The sequence below is a fragment of the Anomaloglossus baeobatrachus genome, chromosome 2, assembly GCF_048569485.1.
Source record: "Anomaloglossus baeobatrachus isolate aAnoBae1 chromosome 2, aAnoBae1.hap1, whole genome shotgun sequence".
Classification (NCBI taxonomy): domain Eukaryota; kingdom Metazoa; phylum Chordata; class Amphibia; order Anura; family Aromobatidae; genus Anomaloglossus; species Anomaloglossus baeobatrachus.
In genome coordinates, this window is record NC_134354.1 from 175,295,046 (window position 1) to 175,316,225 (window position 21,180).

The 21,180-nt window shown below is 41.9% G+C and overlaps 1 protein-coding gene across 5 annotated transcripts in view; it reads right to left on the reverse strand.

Annotated features, from left to right (window-relative positions):
• Positions 1 to 21,180, reverse strand: part of MID1 (midline 1) — a 637,342-nt gene that overhangs the window by 13,973 nt on the left and 602,189 nt on the right. For all 5 annotated transcript variants that reach the window (XM_075335497.1, XM_075335499.1, XM_075335498.1 and 2 more), the window contains exon 8: positions 8,544 to 8,705. In XM_075335497.1, the coding sequence (XP_075191612.1) occupies positions 8,544 to 8,705 (162 nt within the window). The remainder of the gene's footprint in view (positions 1 to 8,543; positions 8,706 to 21,180) is intronic.

A 21,180-nucleotide genomic window follows, 5' to 3' on the forward strand; every position in this document is an offset into this window, starting at 1 on the left:
CAACTCTTAACAAAACAGCATTTCTTTCCAAATTTATAAAAACACAACTAAGAAACAATTTCAATGAAAAGCAACATGGCCTTGATTGACCTGTTTATTTACCTAACAGCCCCATAACAGGCATACCATCAGAAATTTTCCAGGTGACGGATTAGCCATGGTTCATAGACTAAGAAGCTTTGTGGTATTAGTAATAGAAATGTATAGTTCAAAGACAACTTTAATAATTGTTACCATGAATAACCTGTTATGCTTTCATATTGATATTTGCAAAAACAATGACCCATGTTTGTAGGGAACCTTTTAGGTTCCCTGACTGTTCCCAACCGCTACGTTAGTGGTAAGCAGGTACACAATTCCTCTATTTTAATAAGGTGTTCTAGGCCATTTTTCCCCTGGGATTTCCCACTTTGATGTGACTGAGCCCTGCTCAATGGTACTGCAATAATGAATATTGTACGCAAGCTCTTAATTAGTCCCTGGGAGGCATGATTAGAAGATCTAAGGAAGGACTAGTCCGGGGTATGAAACGCCTTACCGGACTAGTCCTGCTTCGTTAGGAAATGCAACACTGAAAAGTAAAAATTCATTGTTCAAAGATGGCAGAATTAGTAATTTGATTATGGATTTTATTACCGTAAAGAAATTGTAATGTATACCGCTATAGTATTGGTTGGGAACAGTCAGCTGATCTGACAGATTTTCTTAAAGTATAGTCTAATAAAAGATGCCTTCTATAAGAAGTAGCTAGAACTCCCAACATGAGAGAATAAATTCTGGACAAGATTTTTAGCATTGTTATCCATTTTACTGTTAGTAATCTAATCCAATGCAAATAAAAAACACAGCCAAGTGGTTTATGGTAAGGGTAGGTTTAATAAATATCCTGTCCTTCTATTCTAGTGATCTGACAGTTGCCTAAAAATAGGCCTTCCGAGAATCTATTCTGTCATATTGGGCAAGAATCATTTAATTTCCTAGCGAAACCCAGAAGACTATGAACAAGGATTGTGAGTCACTCTCTATTCTCCAGCATGAATGGGAAATCTACCATGTAATGCTGTACATATCCATTGACTCATATGATTGCTCTGGAGCGTGCATGATATTCTCAGGCTTGCAACACTTATTTTGGTACTTTGGTTTTATTCTATGTTCTAAAAATATACCAATAGGTCAATTGGATATTTATAAAAATTGACCTTTGTATGTATGTATCTAAAACAGAAATTACATTGTAAGACCCACTGTGGAGAAGTACTGATGGCAGACTATGATGCTATGGAGATTTGTCATTTAGGATAGCTGCAGGACGCCGCCCTGGGAGCTGTAATGGTGGACATAATAGCTGTTACCGAGTTGAATTTTAAACAATTTGACAAAAAAGGACGACTCAAGGTCTTGTGTACACTAGCAATGCTCGGAGTTTTGTGAATAATGCTCTGATGGTCTTAGAAATGATTACATGTTCCACGTACATAATGCTGCATGTCTTAGCTCATACTGTTCCCTTATTTGTAAATCTTTTTACCCGAAAATACTTTATAAATTCCAACTTTTTTATTGTTTAATTTTCAGTAGGGCAAAATGGGGGTGATTTGAACTTGTGTTTCTTTTTTCATATTTTTTAAAACTTTTTTTTAACACTTTTACTTGTTTTTACTAGTCCCCTTAGGGATCTTAAATGCTGGTGACAATCGCTGTTAGAGCTATTTAACGCACACTCACAGTGGGCGCACTATTCTAAGGGGTACTTTACATGCTGCGATATCGCTACCGATATATCGTCGGGGGTAACGTCGCTAGTGACGCACATCCGGCGCCGGTAGCGTCATCACAGCGTGTAACACTAATGAGCGACGATCAACGATCGCAAAATCGTTACAAAACGGTGATCGTTGATACGTCATTCATTTCCTTAACATCGCTGCTGCCACCGGTACGATGTTGTTAGTCGTTCCTGCGGCATCACACATCGCTATGTGTGACACCGTGGGAGCGACAAACCTCCTTATCTGCGTCCACCGGCAATGCGGAAGGAAGGAGGTGGGCGGGATGTTACGTCCCGCTCATCTCCGCCCCTCCGCTTCTATTGGACGGCCGCTCAGTGACGTCGCTATGACGCCAAACGCACCTCCTCCCTCGAGGGAGGGATTGTTCGGTGATCCCAGCGACGTCGCTGACCACGTATGTGCGTGTGACGCTGCCGTAGCGATAATGTTCGCTACGGCAGCGATCACCAAATGTCCCACGAGCAACAGGGGCGGATGCTATCGCGCTAGACATCGCTAGCAATCGCTAGCGATGTCGCAGCGTGTAAAGCACCCTTAACCCCTCATCGGTGGCCCTGACACAATCACTCCAATGCGTTGTCATGACAGGCAGGAGTCAGCTGATGACCTCTGTGTCTGTCATCACAGTATTCCTATGAAAACCAGCCCGTGGATGGAATTCATAGGAGACTGTGATTTCTTCAATATGCTGTGACATTGCTGTATAGAGAAAAAATGATCAGACCATTGCAGATTAAAGTCCCCTAAGCGGACTATTAAACTGAACCTGTCAGGTGCAATATGCACGCAGAACCACGAGCAGTTCTGGGGGCATATTGCTAATCCCTGCCTAACCGTCCCTGTATACATTAGCATAGATAAAGAGATCTTTAGAAAAAGTATTTCTAAAGATAGTTTCTTAGATGTTAATGAGGCCAGGGACTAGTCGCAAGGGCATGAGTTCCCTTGGCTAGCCGGACCTCATAGCATGTAAGCACGCCCCCTGTGGGCGTACTAATATGCTAATGAATGTGCAGCTTCACCGCACATACCTCGTTCTTCTTAGCAGCTACCAGAGGATGGATGTACTCTGCGCATGAATTTGGAGTCCCCTGGACTTCCGATTAGGTGCACTGAATTGAAGACGGGTGTAAGCTTCCCAGCTTCAATGAGGTATAGTGCGTATGACCGGACTTACCAGGGAGGGGACTCCAGATTATGTGCAGTGCGGATCCATCCTCCGCCGGCCACCATCAAGACTTAGATACGTGCGGCGAAGCTGCGCATTCATCAGCATTTTAGTACGCCCCAGGGGCGTGCTACCATGTTATATGGGCCGACTAGCCAAGGGAACTAACTCCCTTGCGACTAGTCCCTAGCCTCATTAGCATATAAGAAATGATCTTTAGAAATACTTTTTCTAAACATCTGTTTATTTATGCTAGTGTATACAGGGACGGTTAGGCAGGGAATAGCAATATGCACCCAGAACTGCTTGTGGTTCTGGAAGCAAATTTCACCTAACAGGTTCCCTTTAAAAACAGTAAATGGAAGAAAATATTATCAATACAAACATCAGCTCAGGTTGCAAAAACAAGCCCTGACACAGCTCCATATCCCAAAAATTGAAAGTTATAGCTCTTGGAAAAATAGCGACACAAGCAATATTTTTCTTTTTCAAAACTTCAGGTTTTTTTTTTCATCATTTAAATAAATGAAAAACTATATATGTTTGGTATCTATGTAAATGTACTGACAAAAAACCCCAAAACAATTGCAGAATTTCATCCTTTTTTTGGTATTTTGCCAAACCTGGAATTTTTACACAGCTTACCATTACATCATAGGATAAAATTAATGGTGTCATTCAAAAGTACAACTTATCCCGCAAAAAGCAAACCTTCATATGACTAGATTGAAGAAGAAATAAAAAAGTTATGACTCTTGGAATAAGGGGACACAAAAGCGCAAAAATGAAAAATCGCCTGGTCCTTAAGGGGTTAATTAGCATATCTTTAGACCTCAGTATGCTCTAAAATCTTTACCAGGGAGCGACCTTGTTAGGCCAGCATTACTGGTGTATTGCTTCCGATGTGAGAGCATCGTATGCGATATGCTAATGACCCTTGGGTCAGACTTTGCTGCAAGCGTGAGAAGAGTGTCATTCACTGCTATCTGATCTTGTGATCGGATCACAGCTGCGGAGGAGAGAGAGAGATTACTCTCTCCATCTCCTCCATTGTCAGCCTGTGCATATATCACACTGCACTTGAATGACATGCGAGTGCAGTGCGACATTTCACTGGCACCCATAGACTTGTATGGGTGTGCGTGAGCCGAGACTCGCAGACAATTGCAGCATGCTGAGATTTTTTTTTCCTCAGTACGATTTGGGCCAAGGAAAAACTTGCAGATTTGAGCTGCCTGATTGATTAACATTGGGCCGAATGCAATGCAAGATTTTCTGGCCTTAATGTAATAAAACTATGTTGTATCTTGTTGCTATCAGTTTTGCAATGGTGGTATGACCTGTGACATGAAACTTTCACAACCTCACATTTATAGCAGTGTTTAGCTGTTTTATCACTCAGTTTTATGCCTACTACAGAGCTCTTTCTGTTTTAGTTAATGACTGTGTTTCATCTACCTATGTATCAACTATTTGGTATACTTCGTTACTCATACACCTGAGTATAAGGCCTAGGACATACGGCGAGAAAAACTGTGCGAGTGGAATGCGATAAAAAAAAAAAAATCACATTCCACTTGGACCAATGTTACTCTATGGGGCAGCACCCATGAGCGATTATTTTTTCAGGCCAGGTGTAACGCGAGAGCAGTGCGATTCTCGCATCAGCCGGCAACGGAGGAGATAAATCCCTCCCTCCCCTCCTCAGTGCTGGCCCTCCCCTCCGCAACTATGGTCTGATCGCACGATCGGATCACAGTCGCATGACACAAAGCTTCCACTGTGATGCGAGTGTGTACAGAGTGTAATGCCAGCACTTGCACAAATCCGATTGTAGCCTTGGCCTAATCCTATAAAATTGCTGACTTGGTGCAAATATACCTAGAAGAATTTATGCTGATTTGAAGGCAACGGGTAGGGTCACACAAATATTGATTTATATTTCTCATTCACTTTACATTTTTTTAACTGATAAAAACAAAATTATTACCACTTCTCATTTTGAAAGCATTCTTACTTTGCGGCATTTCTTTTCCATAGCTTCCTAAAACATTTGCACAGCACTGTATATACACACACAAACACGCACTTCTGTTATATATACACACTATATAGCAAAACACAGGGACATTCATGAACCTTGGTGTGACATATGTGAATAGCCTGTTTAACAGCTCCCATATTGTTTCTTAAGGGTATAAAAACATGAACTTCTGAAGATTCAGTGGGTGGATGTTCTTGAGTAAGCCAGATACAAATTGCTGGTGTTTTAACTCAGGCCAAAACAAGAAAAATCTTCCTGTTTAAACTGCTTTACCCTAACACCCTACACATTTCCTACATGTTTTCTTAATCCATCCCAATAATTTTTAGAATGTTCTGTTTGGCATCAAGCTGAAGAAAACCAAAACCTGTGATTTTTAATTTAGCTTGAATGCCTAGAAACACACAGAAGTGTAATTTATTACCTGTTTAATTCAGCTACCCTATTGTACTGTTCGGCACAAAATCTGTTTGTTTAGTGGTTGTTCCGTATCCTGATTGAGTATTTTGGGAGTAGGCTTTGGCCAATGGGAAATTGCTGTTCCAGCTGTGCAGAATTATTTTTCACAGGCATGTCTAAAATTTGCATCGCAGCAAAAACGAGAGAACTTCTAATCTTTATAAGGATCTGTGGCATGTCAAACTATATATTCGCAACAGAAATCTGAGTTTAATTTATAACGAACAGGTCTAAATTAGTTTTATTAGCAGAATATATTTTTGTTCAATGAGTAATTACAATTCTAAAGAAACCCCAATCTATCCTCTATTGGTGTAAATTTATCAAAGGTTCACCATTATATAGTAATGTGGGCTAATGAAATGAACTACCATGTTTTTCGGTCTATAAGACGTACCCTGGTTTGGACAACAGAAAATAGGAAAATTAACAATTACTACTGTGGAGAGGGTAGTGTTGGTGGTCTACTGTAGTGCTCATTTCTTAGTGCTTTAGGGTAGAACAGGGGGGTGAGGTAATGATTTATTCTAAAGTGGTAGAAGTATCTTAGGAGGGTTGTACCAAAAAATAAAGGACATTATATACTTTCCCCCATTTTTAGTTAAAAGAAAAAGGTTTTGGTACAGTGTTACCCAGTTGAAAAATGATTGATTGCTCTCAGTGAGAGAAACAAAATTTAAATTTTGTAGTTGTAATACCTTTTAATGGCTAACTAAAATAAAAATAAAATATGATATTATAATGCAAGCTTTCGAGACATCTCAGGCCTCTTCCTCAGGCATGGTATGACAAAATATCTGAAGAAACACAAATATATACCATATATATATATATATATAAATATATATATATATATATATATATATATATATGTATATATATATATATATATATGTGTGTGTTTCTTCAGATATTTTGTCATACCATGCCTGAGGAAGAGGCCTGAGATGTCTCGAAAGCTTGCTTTATAATATCATATTTTATTTTTATTTTAGTTAGCCATTAAAAGGTATTACAACTACAAAATTTTAATTTTGTTTCTCTCACTGAGAGCAATCAATCATACTTTTCCCCCAACACTGACATAAGATCCCAACACTTTACGTTGTTTTGTAACAAACTTCATAAATAGCACACGTATATATATTGTGGAATCCACAATGTGCCTGGTATCTTACATGTGTAATGTCTTCCATTTATGTCACCTAAACTCCTTATACACAATTTAGCCACCTGTACACTTTATGGTGTGGAAAATATAATAAATTCTACTAAAGGATGCCTATTGCAGATTTTATATCAAACAGTGCGGAGCTTGGACAATAAGGTGCTCAGGTCAAATAAGACTAAAGTAGAACTTTTTTAACTAAAGGCAAAACACTATGTGAACATCACCCTGAAAACACCATCCCTACCATCAAACATCATGGCAGCAGAATCATGCTTTGGGGATGCACTTGTTCAGCAGGTACAGGGAAGCTGGTCAGAGTTGATGGGAAGATGGTGCTAAATACAGGACAATCATGGAGGAAAAACCATTTGAGGCTGCAAGAGACGTGAGATTGGAGCGTAGGTTCACCTTCCAACAGGACAGTGACCCTAAACAGCCTGCCAGAGCTACAATAGAATGGTTTAGGTAAAGCATATCCATGTGTTTGAATGGCACAGTCAAAGAACAGGCCTAAATCCCATTGAGAATGTGGGGTGAGACAAAAAATTGCTGTTCACATAAGCCTCCATTCAATCATACTAAGCTAGAGCTACTTTGCAAAGAAGAGTAGGCAAAAATTTCAGCCTTTAGATGAACCCCACATAATCCAGGACATACCTTGAAAGACTAACAGCAGTAATTGCAGCGAAAGGTGGCCCTACTAAGTACAGTGGAACCTCGGTTTATGAGTAACTTGGTGTCTGAGTATTTCACTATACGGGCAAAGCTTGCTGTAAATTTGTAACTCTGTTTACGAGCAAATACTCACCACACACACTTCTTGTTCCATACTTTCACCGCGCTCTTACCCGCTCTTGCAGTTTACACAAACACACACATATGCTCACCTTACCCTCCGTTCCCTCGGCGGCCTCCTGGTTCTTGTAGTCTGCAGGTATGTGTATGTATCCGGTAACCATCACGACGATGCAGTATGCTGACCAATCAGAGGCAAGCGGCTCCTGAGTAGGACGTTTGTTGCTGAAGTACTGACAACGGAAGCTCCTACATCAGTCGCGATGGTTACTGGATTCACATACCTGCGGACTACAAGAACCAGGAGGCTGCCGATGGAACGGAGGGTAAGGTGAGCATAATATGTGTGTGTGTTTGTGAGTCTTTGAGCGTGTGTGGAATAGCACAATAGGGGACCTTGATGGGACATTGCACAAGTTGTGGAACGAATTGTCTGAGTTTGTCCTATGGGAAATTTTGCTTTGCTAGACGAGTAACTTGGTTTACGAGCACACTCCCAGAACGCATTGTTCTCATAGATCAAGGTTCCACTGTACTGACTCAGGAGGGCTGAATATGTCACAACTGTCAGATTTTAAAATATTTAGAAAACCATGTATCATTTCCTTTTTCACTTTACAAATAGTTGCTACTTAGTATTGGTATATCACATAGACTCTCAGTAAAATACATTTAGGTTTGTGAGTGTAAAGTGAAAAAAATGTGGAAAAGTTCACAGGCATGAATACTTTTTCAAGGCACTGTATATGTGCAAGAAAAAAAAAATCTACACTACCTATTAGCCAGTTTAGATTTGTACAATGATTTATGCCACTTTCAGCAGTTAGGTTTATGGTAAATCAGTTATTCTGCGGATGGCCCTCACATTCTCTCACTTATGAAAACTTGGAAAGAACACAGAACAACATGAAAACGTGAAGATTTTTGGCCAAGTCTGGCTCGTGCCAAAATGTGAGACTCTTTTATAATACTAAACTGGCACACATCTAATTTCCCAGGTGTCTGAATTATGTGAACTTCTACTGCACAAAAACCCACCTAGTGTTACCTAGAATTCTCAAGGAGGAAAAATAAAGACTCACAAGGAAATGGATCATATGTCCAGTGACTTACTGTTTGTCTTTAATTTCCCAGGTTCGCTGTTTCGGCTGCCGGCTTGGTTTATAGCCTTCACAATAAAAATATACTTGGTGCCGCTTTGTAGGCCGTGAACTGTATAGTGGTTCTGCTTGATATTGGGAACAATCATCCAGCTGTCGGCAGAGTTACACAAACCTGCAAGAGAAAATTATAGTTACTACATAGGCTAGATGGCAAAGAAGGCTGCAAAGGTACAAGTAAGGGAGTAATGCGGCTGAGTATAAAATATTAAAGTGGTTTCCACTACTTTTTCATTGATGGCCTATCCTTAGGATAGGTCATCAATGTTTGATCTGCCGGGGTCCGACATCCCGCACCCCCACCGATCAGCTGTTCTCAGTACTGGCGGCGGCAGAAGGCAGCCAGAAATGCTCAGTACCGGCGCTGTTCCATGTTCTGATAGTGGCCGCAGCCGGGTAGTGCACATCCGCCTTCCATTCTAATCAATAGGATTTATATTTGTATTTATACACCTGTTAATCCCCTTTTAGGAGGGTATTTTCCTGACTGTTTACTGTATATGCTCTAATAATTTTAACATTTGATCTATTCAATAAAATATCTTAATTATATTTAATGTTAGCATCAGTTTATTCTTAATCTGGTGAACTTGACCTTTACTTGAGAGGGGTATTTTTGATATTACTAATTACCATCAGTGATTAAGCATAGAGATTTGTGTTGTGTTCATAATTAATCATATGCTAAATAGTTAAAAGTCAAATTAATGTATGACATTGCTAAGAAGATTGTCTATAAAATTAAGGAAGTCTCACGTTTGAAGCTGTAGTGGATGGTGAGATATGGAGCAGAAGCAAAAAGTTAAAACCATTGTTACCCTTTTGCTGGTCAGTGTATATGTTGTATTATTTTCTCCCATTTGTAACAACTTTGTATATTTTTGTAAACACTGCCTATTTTTTGGATTAAATATATAAAATTGAATAGCTTTGTTCCTCTTGCTCTATAAATCACATCCCTGAGGCCATAACATGTGCCCAATTGGCCTGTATAAATAGTTGGAGGTGGCAGTTAGTAGTTCCTTTTGTTACTGTGCAGTTGGCAGTTACTGTAATGAGGTATATATATATATATATATATATATATATATATATATATATATTCCATGAGCTGGAATTAGAGGTGTATATACCATACACTCACTGAGTTTCCTAGTAGCTGGTCAGCTGTAATCTTGTCCATCACATGTCAGTCAATTACGTAATTATCCTACTAATTAGAGGCAGCGAAGTGTACTCCTTAACAAATTGGTGGCAGTGGTGGGATCTGTGTGATCTCCTAGGTTTTCTTATACAAAAAGGTGGCAGCAGTGAGATATCTGCGTGATCTCCAGGGCTGTCTACTTGGCAGAAATATGTTGCAATATGTTGTCAACTTGTTCATTCAATGTCTAGAAGACTTGATGCTGTGTAAAAATGAAGGCGGTCATATAACATACTATAGAAGTCTTTAATGTGGGGTGCATTAATTTTTTCATCAACTAATTTGAGTTAGACTGAACATTTTACAATGAAAGTTATATTAATAACCTTACTTTCATATTATAGGTTGAAAAAAATGGTTCTATGAAAATCAGTCTTGTCAAAATTTGGAAATTGTTTTTTAGTTCAGTGAAATATTGATTAAAATCTTACTTTTCAAAGGGGTGTACTAATTTATGCTGAGCAATATATCTGTAACTGTACAATCATGGCCAAAAGTTTTGAGAATGACACCAAAATTATATTTTCTGTTGCCCTCTGGTTTTTAATTGTGTTTGTCTGATGTTTACATCACATATAGAAATATAATTGCAATCATATTATGAGTACCAAAAGGTTATATTGACAGTTAGAATGAGTTAATGCAGCAAGTCAATATTTGCAGTGTTGACCCTTCTTCTTCAGGACCTCTGCAATTCTCCCTGGCATGCTCTCAATCAACTTCTGGACCAAATCCTGACTGATAGCTGTCCATTCTTGCATAAGCAATGCTTGCATTTTGCCAGAATTTGTTGGTTTTTGTTTGTCCACCCGTCTCTTGATGATTGCCCACAAGTTCTCAATGGAATTAAGATCTGGGGAGTTTCCAGGCCATGGACCCAAAATCTCTGTTTTGTTCCATGAGCCATTTAGTGATCACCTTTGCTTTATGGCAAGGTGCCCCATCATGCTGGAAAAGGCATTGTTGGGCGCCAAACTGCTCTTGGACAGTTGGGAGAAGTTGCTCTTGGAGGACATTCTGGTACCATTCTTTATTCATGGCTGTGTTTTTAGGCAAGACTGTGAGTGAGCCGATTCCCTTGGCTGAGAAGCAACCCCACACATGAATCGTTTCAGGATGCTTAACAGTTGGCATGAGACAAGACTGGTGGTAGCGCTCACCTCTTCTTCTCCTAATAAGCTGTTTTCCAGATGTCCCAAACAATCGAAAAGGGGATTCATCTGAGAAAATGACTTTACCCCAGTCCTCAGCAGTCCACTCCCTGTACCTTTTGCAGAATATCAGTCGGTCCCTGATGTTTTTTCTGGAGAGAAGTGGCTTCTTTGCTGCCCTCCTTGAAACCAGTTCTTGCTCAAGCAGTCTCCGCCTCACAGTGCGTGCAGAAGCACTCACACCAGCCTGCTGCCATTGCTGAGCTAGCTCGGCACTGCTGGTAGTCCGATCCTGCAGCTGAAACCGTTTTAAGATACGGTCCTGGCGTTTGCTGGTCCTTCTTGGGCGCCCTGGAGCCTTTTTGGCAACAATGGAAGCTCTCTCCTTGAAGTTCTTGATGATGCGATAGATTGTTGACTGAGGTGCAATCTTTGTAGCTGCTGATCACTGTTTATGACATTCTGGAGTATATGCAAATTGCCATTAGAAAAACTTAAGCAGTAGACTTTGTAAAAAAATAATATTTGTAGTATTCTCAAAACTTTTGGCCATGACTGTATATAAAGCCTCAAACATGGCATTTTGTCTGAATATACTGTATAACCATTTTTAACAGGATCTGTTTTATGCATATTGGGACAGGACTGAATTTTAACCCATTCTAATTGTGTAAGGCTATGTGCCCATGTGTGTGCGCTCTGCACAGCAGCGTAACGTCACTGCATGTGAGCTTCAGAGCGCAGCTGAAAACCTCCGTTCTGAAGCTTCGGTGACTGCCGATTCCATGCGCTCTGGATGCAGCCCATCCCATAGACAGAGCGAGGGCTGCATGCAAAGCGCACGAAAGTAGTGACATGTCACTTCTTAGAACGCAGCGATTTGGCAGCAGCGAAGCGCTGCGCTCTAATATGCCACGTGGGCATGGATTAAGCACAATCTTCATAGATTGTGCTGGGGACGCAGGACGCATGCAGTTAGGCTATGTGCGCACGTTGCGTAATTACATGCAGTTACGCTGCAATCTGCACCGCAGTGTAACTGCATGCGTCCTGCGTCCCCTGCATAATCTATGGAGATTGTGCAGGAGCCGTGCGCACGTGGCGTTTTAGAGCGCAGCGCTTCGGCTGCTGCCCGAAGCGCGCGTTCTAAGAAGTGACATGTCACTTCTTTCCTGCGCTTTGCCTGCAGCCCACGCTCTGTCTATGGGAGGATCTGCAGGCAGAGCGCATGGAATCGGCTTTTTTTTTTTTTTATTACGGACTCTTTCTGCAGCGATTTAAAGCGCACGTGTGCTGTTCAAATCGCTGCAGAAATTTCTGCACTGACAGTACGCAATGTGCGCACATAGCCTTACACTGCAGTGAAGAGCGCAGCGTAACTGCATGAAAATATGCCACGTGGGCACATAGCCTTAATATTGACATTTTGTGTGCTGTACTAAAGTTATACGTCCTTTACTTAAAGCTATCAGATGTCATTAGATCCTATAAGGCAGGGGTGGGGAACCTTTTTACTGCCGGGGGCCATCTGGAAATTTCTACGAACCATCGGGGGCCGCACAAAATTATCAATGTGAAAATTACCCCGCTACATTTGGTCAAGCAATTAATTAACTCACCCCTATTGTGGTGACCAGAGATGCTTCTGTTTGGCACAGCGGTTAATTTTAGGTGATATTGATCATGTTGCTTCTCACAGCTGCTTTTCCAGGATTGTCTCTGTCTGGAGCAGTCAACTCTTTGTGATTAATAAGATTGCTAAATCATATACATCACAACTGGGACTGCTGTGTATATATATATATATATATATAATATATATATATATATATATATATATATATATATATATATATATATATATATATATATATATACACACACATCACAGGAGGGGCTGGGGGCATATACATCACATAGGAGACGCTGGAACTACTGTATATACATCACATAGGAGACGCTGGGACAGCTGTATATATATTAAAGGAGATGCCCCAGGCCCTCCTGTGATGTATATGCCTCAGCATCTCCAATGTGATGTATATGCCACCAGCCCCTCTTGTGATGTATATTTCCCCAGTGTCTCCTGTGATGTGTATGCTCCAGCCCCACCTGTAATATATGCATTACAGGAGACAATGGGGTATATACATCAAAGGAGGGGCTGGGAGCATATACATCACAGGTGGGGCTGGGAGAATATATACGTCACAAAAAAGGCTGAGGACATATACATCACTGGGAGGCATAGATATGGCTTTGGAGCTCAGACAGCACGGGGGGGGGGCACGGACAGCACTAAGGGGGGCACGAACAGCATTGGGGGGGCATGGACAGCACTGGGGGGGCACGGACAGCACTGGGGGGCACGGACAGCACTGGGGGGCACGGACAGCAATAGGGGGGCACGGGGGAAACTGACAACACATGCAGAGCCCAGAAATTGCAACGGGGGCGCAGACAGCATGGGGGAGCATGGACATCACTGGGGGCACAGCACTGGGGGGTGGGGGGGGGGGGAAGTCACACAGCTCTGGGGTAGTGGGGGGTACACAGCTCTGGGGGAGTGGGGGGCACACAGCTCTGGGGGAGTGGGGCACACAGACCTAGTAGAGGGGGGCACACAGACCTAGTGGAGGGGGGGCACACAGACCTAGTGGAGGGGGGGCACACAGACCTTGTGGAGGGGGGGGACACACAGACCTAGTGGAGAGGGTAGACACTCAAACCTAGGGGCCACACAAACCTGGCAGACACACAACCCTGGGGGACACACAATCCTGGGGAAGAAGCAGACAACCCTGGGGAAGAAGCACACAACCCTGGTGGAGCGGACACAAGGGAGCAGGCACACGGCAGCTGGGAAATGAGCACATAGCAGCACAGTGGGAACGAGCACACAGCACAGTGGGAGCGCACACGGGGGAGCGGGTGCGGAGGAGCTGGCACAAAGGAGCGAGCACGGGGGAGCGTGCACGGGGGAGCTGTAACGGAGAAGCGGGCACAGGGGAACTGTAACGGAGAAGCGGGCAAGGGTGAACGCGCACGGAGAAGCGGGCACGGGGGAGCGAGCACGTGTTAGCTGGCACACAGCATGGGGGAGCGCTCACAGAAGAGCTGGCACGCAGCGGGGGGAGCGCGCACTTACTAGTTGAAGCCGTCAATCTGCTGCTGGGCTTCTGTGGGACGGGGCGAAAGTGTTAACCCCGCCCACAAAATAAGTCCTCCTGAGCACACACGCACTGACCTGCGTTCAGTAGTGAACGCTGAATACGCGTCCTCGTAGCGCGCATGGGGATTTAAAGGGCCGGCAACCGGCAAGACGCGGCTGCTGGCAGAGTCCCGGGGGCCGTACAAAAGGTCTTCACGGGCCGTATGCGGCCCGCGGGCCGGAGGTTCCCCACCCCTGCTATAAGGGAACTTCTACCTTCATGTATTTATTTTTCTGTAGCCTCTCTCATGTCTTCTTTAACAGTGCTAAAGTTACTGTGGGTTTGTGTTTTTGTAGCCTGTTACCCCTTTGGCAGATTTTAGTCTCAATTGACAACCGGTATGTAGTCATGTAGTCATCAACAGTCGCATTATTATGGCTAGTGCTTTTAGGGAATATAACCTAAAGCCACAATCAGTGTTCAGAGAGCTATCTCTAATCAATCTGATGGGTAACTTCTTGAGGGAGTTTAAGCTGCAAGATAACCCCTAGTAAAACTGTCAAGATAGACAAATCCATACACAGGCTCTTTACATACACAAGACTTTTTTTTATACTTAAGCTGAAAAACAAATCCATACCGACCATTAATTGTTCTCTTATATAATCCCTTTATTCTCGCTTATTTCCTCTTACTACCATGTAGTCCTGTTTTGGTCAAAATAGACGTATGAATGCTGCCAGCATTGCTGCAGAGGTTAAAGGAGTGGGGGGTCAGGCTGTCAGTGCTAAGACCATAAGCTGCACACTATATCAAATTAGTCTGCATGGCTGTCGTCCCAGGAGGAAGCCCTCAAACACAATGCACAAGAAAGCCCTCAAACAGTTTGTTGAAGACAAACAGAATACGGACATGGATTACTGAACCATGCCCTATAGTCTGATGGGGCCAAAATAAACTTATTTCGTTCAATTGGTGTCAAGCGTGTGTGGTGGCAACCAGGTGAGGAGTACAAAGACAAGTGTGTCTTGCCTACGGTCAAGCATGGCGGTGTAAGCATCATGGTTTGGGGCTGCATGAGTGCTGCTGGCTGTGGAGAGCTACAGTTCATTGCGGGAATGCCAACATGTACTGTGAGCTACTGAAGAAGATCAAGATCACCTCCCTTCGGAAACTAGGCCATAGGGCAGTATTCCAACATGATAGCAACCACAAACACACTTCAAAAAAGGCAACTGCCTTGCGAAAGAAATTGAGAGTAAAAGGTGCTGGCATGGCCAAGCATGTTTCCAGACCTAAACCTTATTGAGCATCTGTGGGGAATCCTCATATGGAAGGTTGGCAAAGTCTCTATTATCCACCAGCTCTGTGATGTTGTCATGACAGAGTGGAAGTGGATTCAAGTTGCTCCTGTGAAGCTCTAGTGAACAGAGATGAGTGAACCTCAGGCTCGAGGCTTGGGCTCGGAAAATGAGGTAAAAATCCCTGTGGTGCGTTTCGAACTGTGCTCGTATCTGAATGATTACCTGCATTTTGCACGCTGCTGGAAGTGTTTGTTCATCACAAATTAGTCTTTCATTCAACGTACTAAGCTGTTTTGTTCACGGAGAATTAATTTAAAAAAAAGCAAAAACCACCACCCACCCACCTCCGGAAGTGTTTTGCTTTTGGCCCATAGCAAAACATTTCCGAAGCAAGGTTGGAGGTGTTTTTTTTTTTTGTTTTAATTCTCCATGAACAAAACAGCTTAGTATGCTGAATGAAAGCCTAATTTGTGACAAACAAACACTTCCAGCAGTGCCCACAATGTAGGTAACCACTTAGACAACAAGCACAGGACGATACGCACCATGGGGTTTTTTACGTCATTTTCCGAGCTTGAACCCCAAGCCTGAGGTTCGCTCATCTCTACTAGTGAACACCATACCCAAGAGAGTTAAAGCAGTGCTTCAAAATAATGATGACAACACAAAATATTGACAATATGACAAATATGGGCCATTTTCACTTAGGGGTGTACTCACTTATGTTTCCAGCAGTTTAGACATGAATGACTGTGTGCTGAGTTATTTAGAGGTCACACCAAATTTACAATGTTATAGAAGCTGTACACTGACTACTTTACATTGTATCAAAATATATCTTCATGTTGTCCAAAAGATAAAAACACTTTTATAATACACACCTAGGAAGCGGTCCGGACCGATGGGTGTCGCTGCTCTTGGTCCGGCGCCTCCTCTCTTCTTGCAATTTCCATCCTTCTGCCAAGCCCCATCTGCATGATGCATCCTGAGGCATTCACAGAGAGGCCTTCATTGCGTTCCTGTGCATGCGCATTTTGATCTGCCCTGCTGAGGGCAGAGCAAAGTAATGTAATGCGCAGGTGCTAGAAAAGGTTAAAGACGGCTCACGCATGCGTACTTCAGTACTTTGCTCAGCTGGGCAGATCAAAATGTGCATGCGCAGGAGCGCAATGGAGGCCTCTCTGTGATTGATGCAGGACGTATCATGCACACGAGGCTGGGCAGGAGGACGGCGAGCTCAAAAGATGGAGGAGGTGCCATGCCGAGAGCAGTGACACCCATCGTACTAGACCGCCCCCTAGGTAAGTATAACGAAGGTGGTTTTTTTACGTTATACAGAGCGACCTGGGCTCTTATATACAGTATTCTGAAATGCTGTACATAAGGGCTCATTGGTGGCCGCAGCTCATAAGGGGAAAAACCTGGTGACATGTTCCCTTTAAGCAGTTTTGGTGAAAGACAGACTCCCTTTTGTAACTCTAGATAACAAATTTCCTAATGTATATCTTTCCATCAAAGATAATTCTGCTTTGTAACCTAGCTCCTAATTTTCTCCCGTCATTTCATACACTAAATGCATCAGCTACGCCTTACTTTGGCTTTCTATTGACAAGTTTGGGGATATAATAAGAATTTCTTTCTCCATACTCTGTTCTGATGAGTAAACACAAAGCAGCACCTTAACCTCCTTGAGCGGTATGATCCAATATACAGTGTGTATACCAGATGGTGGAGTAGGTAATTCTGTAGGAATGTCCGAGAATTAATTTAATTGTGCACAATTCATCATATAAGAACTGGCTACAAAAACTGTCATAAGAAAGTATATTGAATGGCGTAATATGTGAGTCATCAATATAATGTAATTCACAAGTATATCAAAACTAAAATCTAAACATAAATTGGGAATATATAGAAAAAATAAACTTTAAGGCTATTTCCTCTTATATATATTAAACCTGTGATATAGAAGGGTTAATAGTTTCTCTATTTCTTCATTAAAGATTTATTGTTATTAGTAAGTATATCTGATGGTAGTTCATAGTCATGGAGCCTACGGAATAAGAGACAGGCTCAAGGATTATTATGGTCTCTAAATGTTCTTCTTATCTTCTTCTTATCTCATATGCATGACTCTACATTTTTGTTTTGCTAAAACTTAAAGGTCATATGAGCAACTAGTAAAGTTCAGCTAGAAGTTTTTTTCTTTTTCTTTTGCAATATCACATTGATCTGTAAATGGTATAAATAAACTGTACTTTCATTAAATAAACAGAAGAAATTGATCATGCCCACATGGATGCTGGTCTTTTCTCTCCGAGCGCTCGATCTGGATTAAGGTCTGAAGAGGCCTAATTCAGAGGACCTCACTGGTGATCCCATAAGCTGACTTGTGACAAAACAGAACAGCTACAACAGTTTTTGGTGCCCAACGTGGAGCCGTGGCCAACCAGCCTATTCGGAAGAAGTTTTGGGGGCTCTTGAGACAGTGAAATTTCAGCTGCAGCAAGGTGAGAAGCTTTATTCTTACACTTCATTTCACTCTCTCTGATTTCCCGAATATTCTGGGTAAGGCTGTACACACGGTTCAAGAACTCTGGCATCACCAGTGAGTATTGTTTTTTTCATGCATGTCTGAATGAGAGTTGAAATATAGAGTAATAAGATAATCTGTTGTCCGTCCTCCATTAATTGATTGCATAGATTGCATAGCACGGAATTTGGGACAGTCTCTGTATAATTGCATTTGCTGTGTTGCTGTGTTTTGTGTTTTGCTTTGGCCATCTTTGCATCTTTGATGGGCAATACACTGGTCTAGGGATTTGTGTTCATAAGTGGTTTCATATTAATGCCTAGATAAAGTAGGCAGGCAATAGGTTGATGTATATTGATGAGAAGCCTCTGAATAACAAAGTGACAAGTAATTGAGATAAGAGACTTGGTGAAATAATATGTATGTATAAGTCTAATGGTTATAGGTCATACTGTGGACTGTGAAAAGATGTTCCGGTTATGAAATGTCACAGGGCATAGCCATATAGAGTATTTGAGTGGATACCTGACATATGTATTTTTTTTCCCATCAGTGTCAAGAGCGGTTTAGATAATTTTATTTGCATGTGAGGTTAACTGATCCTTGGAAGGTGTATTGTTACATATGCTTCTGGAATCAATGAATGAGTAAGACAAGTGGTCCTGGGATCTGTCCTTATAGTGAGATATTGTGTGTTTCTTCCCCTCAAAATGGGGATGAAGGTTTTATAGTAAAGTAGAATATTAGTGCTGTGAAGTTATATAAGTAGTCTCAATTTTCTGCAGGGATTGTGTATTATACCAGTAGGTATTAAGGATGTTTTTGAAAAACTGAATCTGGACGAAGAATTCTTTTTGAGATAACACTCTTGCTAAACAAACTGTGCGCTGCTGACATTCTTTTGGGAGGGGTCAAGTGAACAGCTGCGCGATTTTCTGCCCTCTGTGAGAAGTCAGCTCTGTTAATTGTTTTGGTTTAACTCTAGTTTACGTTCGTTGCTGGAATACTTTGTAAAGGACCAGCATGGGGTACCCAACTGCACATCAGGTCTAAGTGGGTTAGAGAGCCGTGTGGCCTTCCCACTTACATGGAGGTGGTCTAGCAGGTGAGAGGACTATCACACCTGGTCCTTCCTGCTTTAGTCATCTGGTCTATTGGGTGAGAGGTGTTTTTTAACCCTTCCCAATACGCCCTACAAGTGTAGCAGGTGAGAGTGAATGCTGATTGAGCCTTCTTGCTACCACTTGAGAGCCCATTCTGACTTGCCAGGAGGGCAGGAGGGCTTTGATATACTGGTAAATATGAGGCTCTTGACTGAATGTGTCTAGTTTTTGCATAAACTACTTAAATGCAAATGGACGGCGTTATGTATTATTTGCTTTCAGAGCTTTGCTATTTATGATCACCAAAGAGCTTAACTAAATCCTCATCCAAAAGCAGACTGCAAGAGAAAAAAAATCAACAGATTTGAGATTAGATTCCTAACCAATATATCAGAACAGATAGAAAATGAATCTGTGGCGTTGTCTCCCTATTTGTGATGCTCTCTCCCTATTTGTGATGCTCTCTCCCTATTTGTGATGCTCTCTCCCTATTTGTGATGCTCTTTCCCTATTTGTGATGCCCTCTCCCTATTTGTGATGCTCTCTCCCTATTTGTGATGCTCTCTATTTGTCAATCTAGACGAGTTGGGCAGGAAGAAGCCAGCAGGGACCTGACCCGATGGTTGGAAACCCTAATCCTGGCTCCTGTTTAAACTGTTTTCTCTAAAATGCAAATAAAAAGATGTCAGTAATTAATAAATATAAGACTTCCATATTATAAATGTAAAGTAAATCTTATGAAAGAACAAGATGGTAAATCAATCCAAAGACAGTAACCCATACACATTAAAGTTAGCCGGTCATGTAATGTGTTTGGGGCCTTCACAAAATTGATGTCAGGGAGAAAAGGATCAAGGAAGTTTAAATACAGAGGTGTCTGGTACAGATTTTTACCTCTCTCCCCATTGAAAACACAAATATAAATGCTGAGCATTCATTCATGTGTCTGTGGGAGCCTGGATACATATGCTTCTCATGTGTTAGGGCACCTTAAGAAACAGTAGAACCATGCATTCAACAAACCTGTAGGAAGTAGAAAAATACCAGGTTTTTGCCAACTAATCTGAGAACAGCATAAAGTAGGGGCAGAGATCCTGATTCCAGTGGTGTATCACTTATTGGGCTGCTTAGTGTAGTTTTGATAAAATCACTGATTATTAAACAGTAGATTATCATTAGAGGACTACTTGGCATGCTGCCAGGTAGTCCAGCATATTCATGAGCTCTGTATAACCACTAGATCTGCAGCAGAGAAAACATTGATTTTAACAAAATGACAGCAAATAGCTCAGTAAGCAACACATTGCTGGAATCAGGGTCTCTGTCTCTTCAATATACTGCTCTTAGATGGGGGAGCAAAAAACGTGGTGACAGATTCCCTTTAACAAGCCATTACATAACGTGAGAAAGCTGTGGTTTGGATGGAGTATTCTGGCTTCCTACATTCTACTTGCATGGAGTATGAATATAGAAGGCTAACAGAGTAGGCTGTATTTTCCTTTATCTGAATGTTATCTGTAATACTGACTTTATTGAGCTGACCACGATCATCGGCACTTGTTTGCCCATGGAAACCGTAGACATAGATTTGCCTACATTTACCGAATTACCGTAAATTGCCTCTCCATCTCACCATCGAGCTTCATCCAAAAGACTGTTACTTTTAATATCATTATGCAATGATGCAATGTGAAAAGGAGTACAGGAAGAACGTGGATCCCACTGGAGAATGTGCAAACTTTCACAATCTGGAGATAATATTGTGGAAAGTTACTTCCTCAGGGCTGGTTACTGACAAATTCTACAAACCGGATGGGATGAATCCCAAATTCATCAATGACAGCTAAAGGAAAATATCCCACATCCATCTGCATCATCTGATCCCGTGTTACTGAGGTCTATCAGAATCCTGCAGCTAAGAGCTGTCTCGCTGGTCCCCAGGAGATCTGGATCTAGTTCTGGATCCTGTCTATGAGCCACAGGAAGCATAGGGGAAGCCAGCAGGAGTGATATAAAGGAAAGAAGTGGATACAAAGCATGACTGAGGATACAAGTGATGTGAAAAACATTGTACACGTTCACAAAGATCCTGTGTGACCCGAGTGTGGATATGAGCAGGTGCAGCGACGTTTCGGAGTTTATT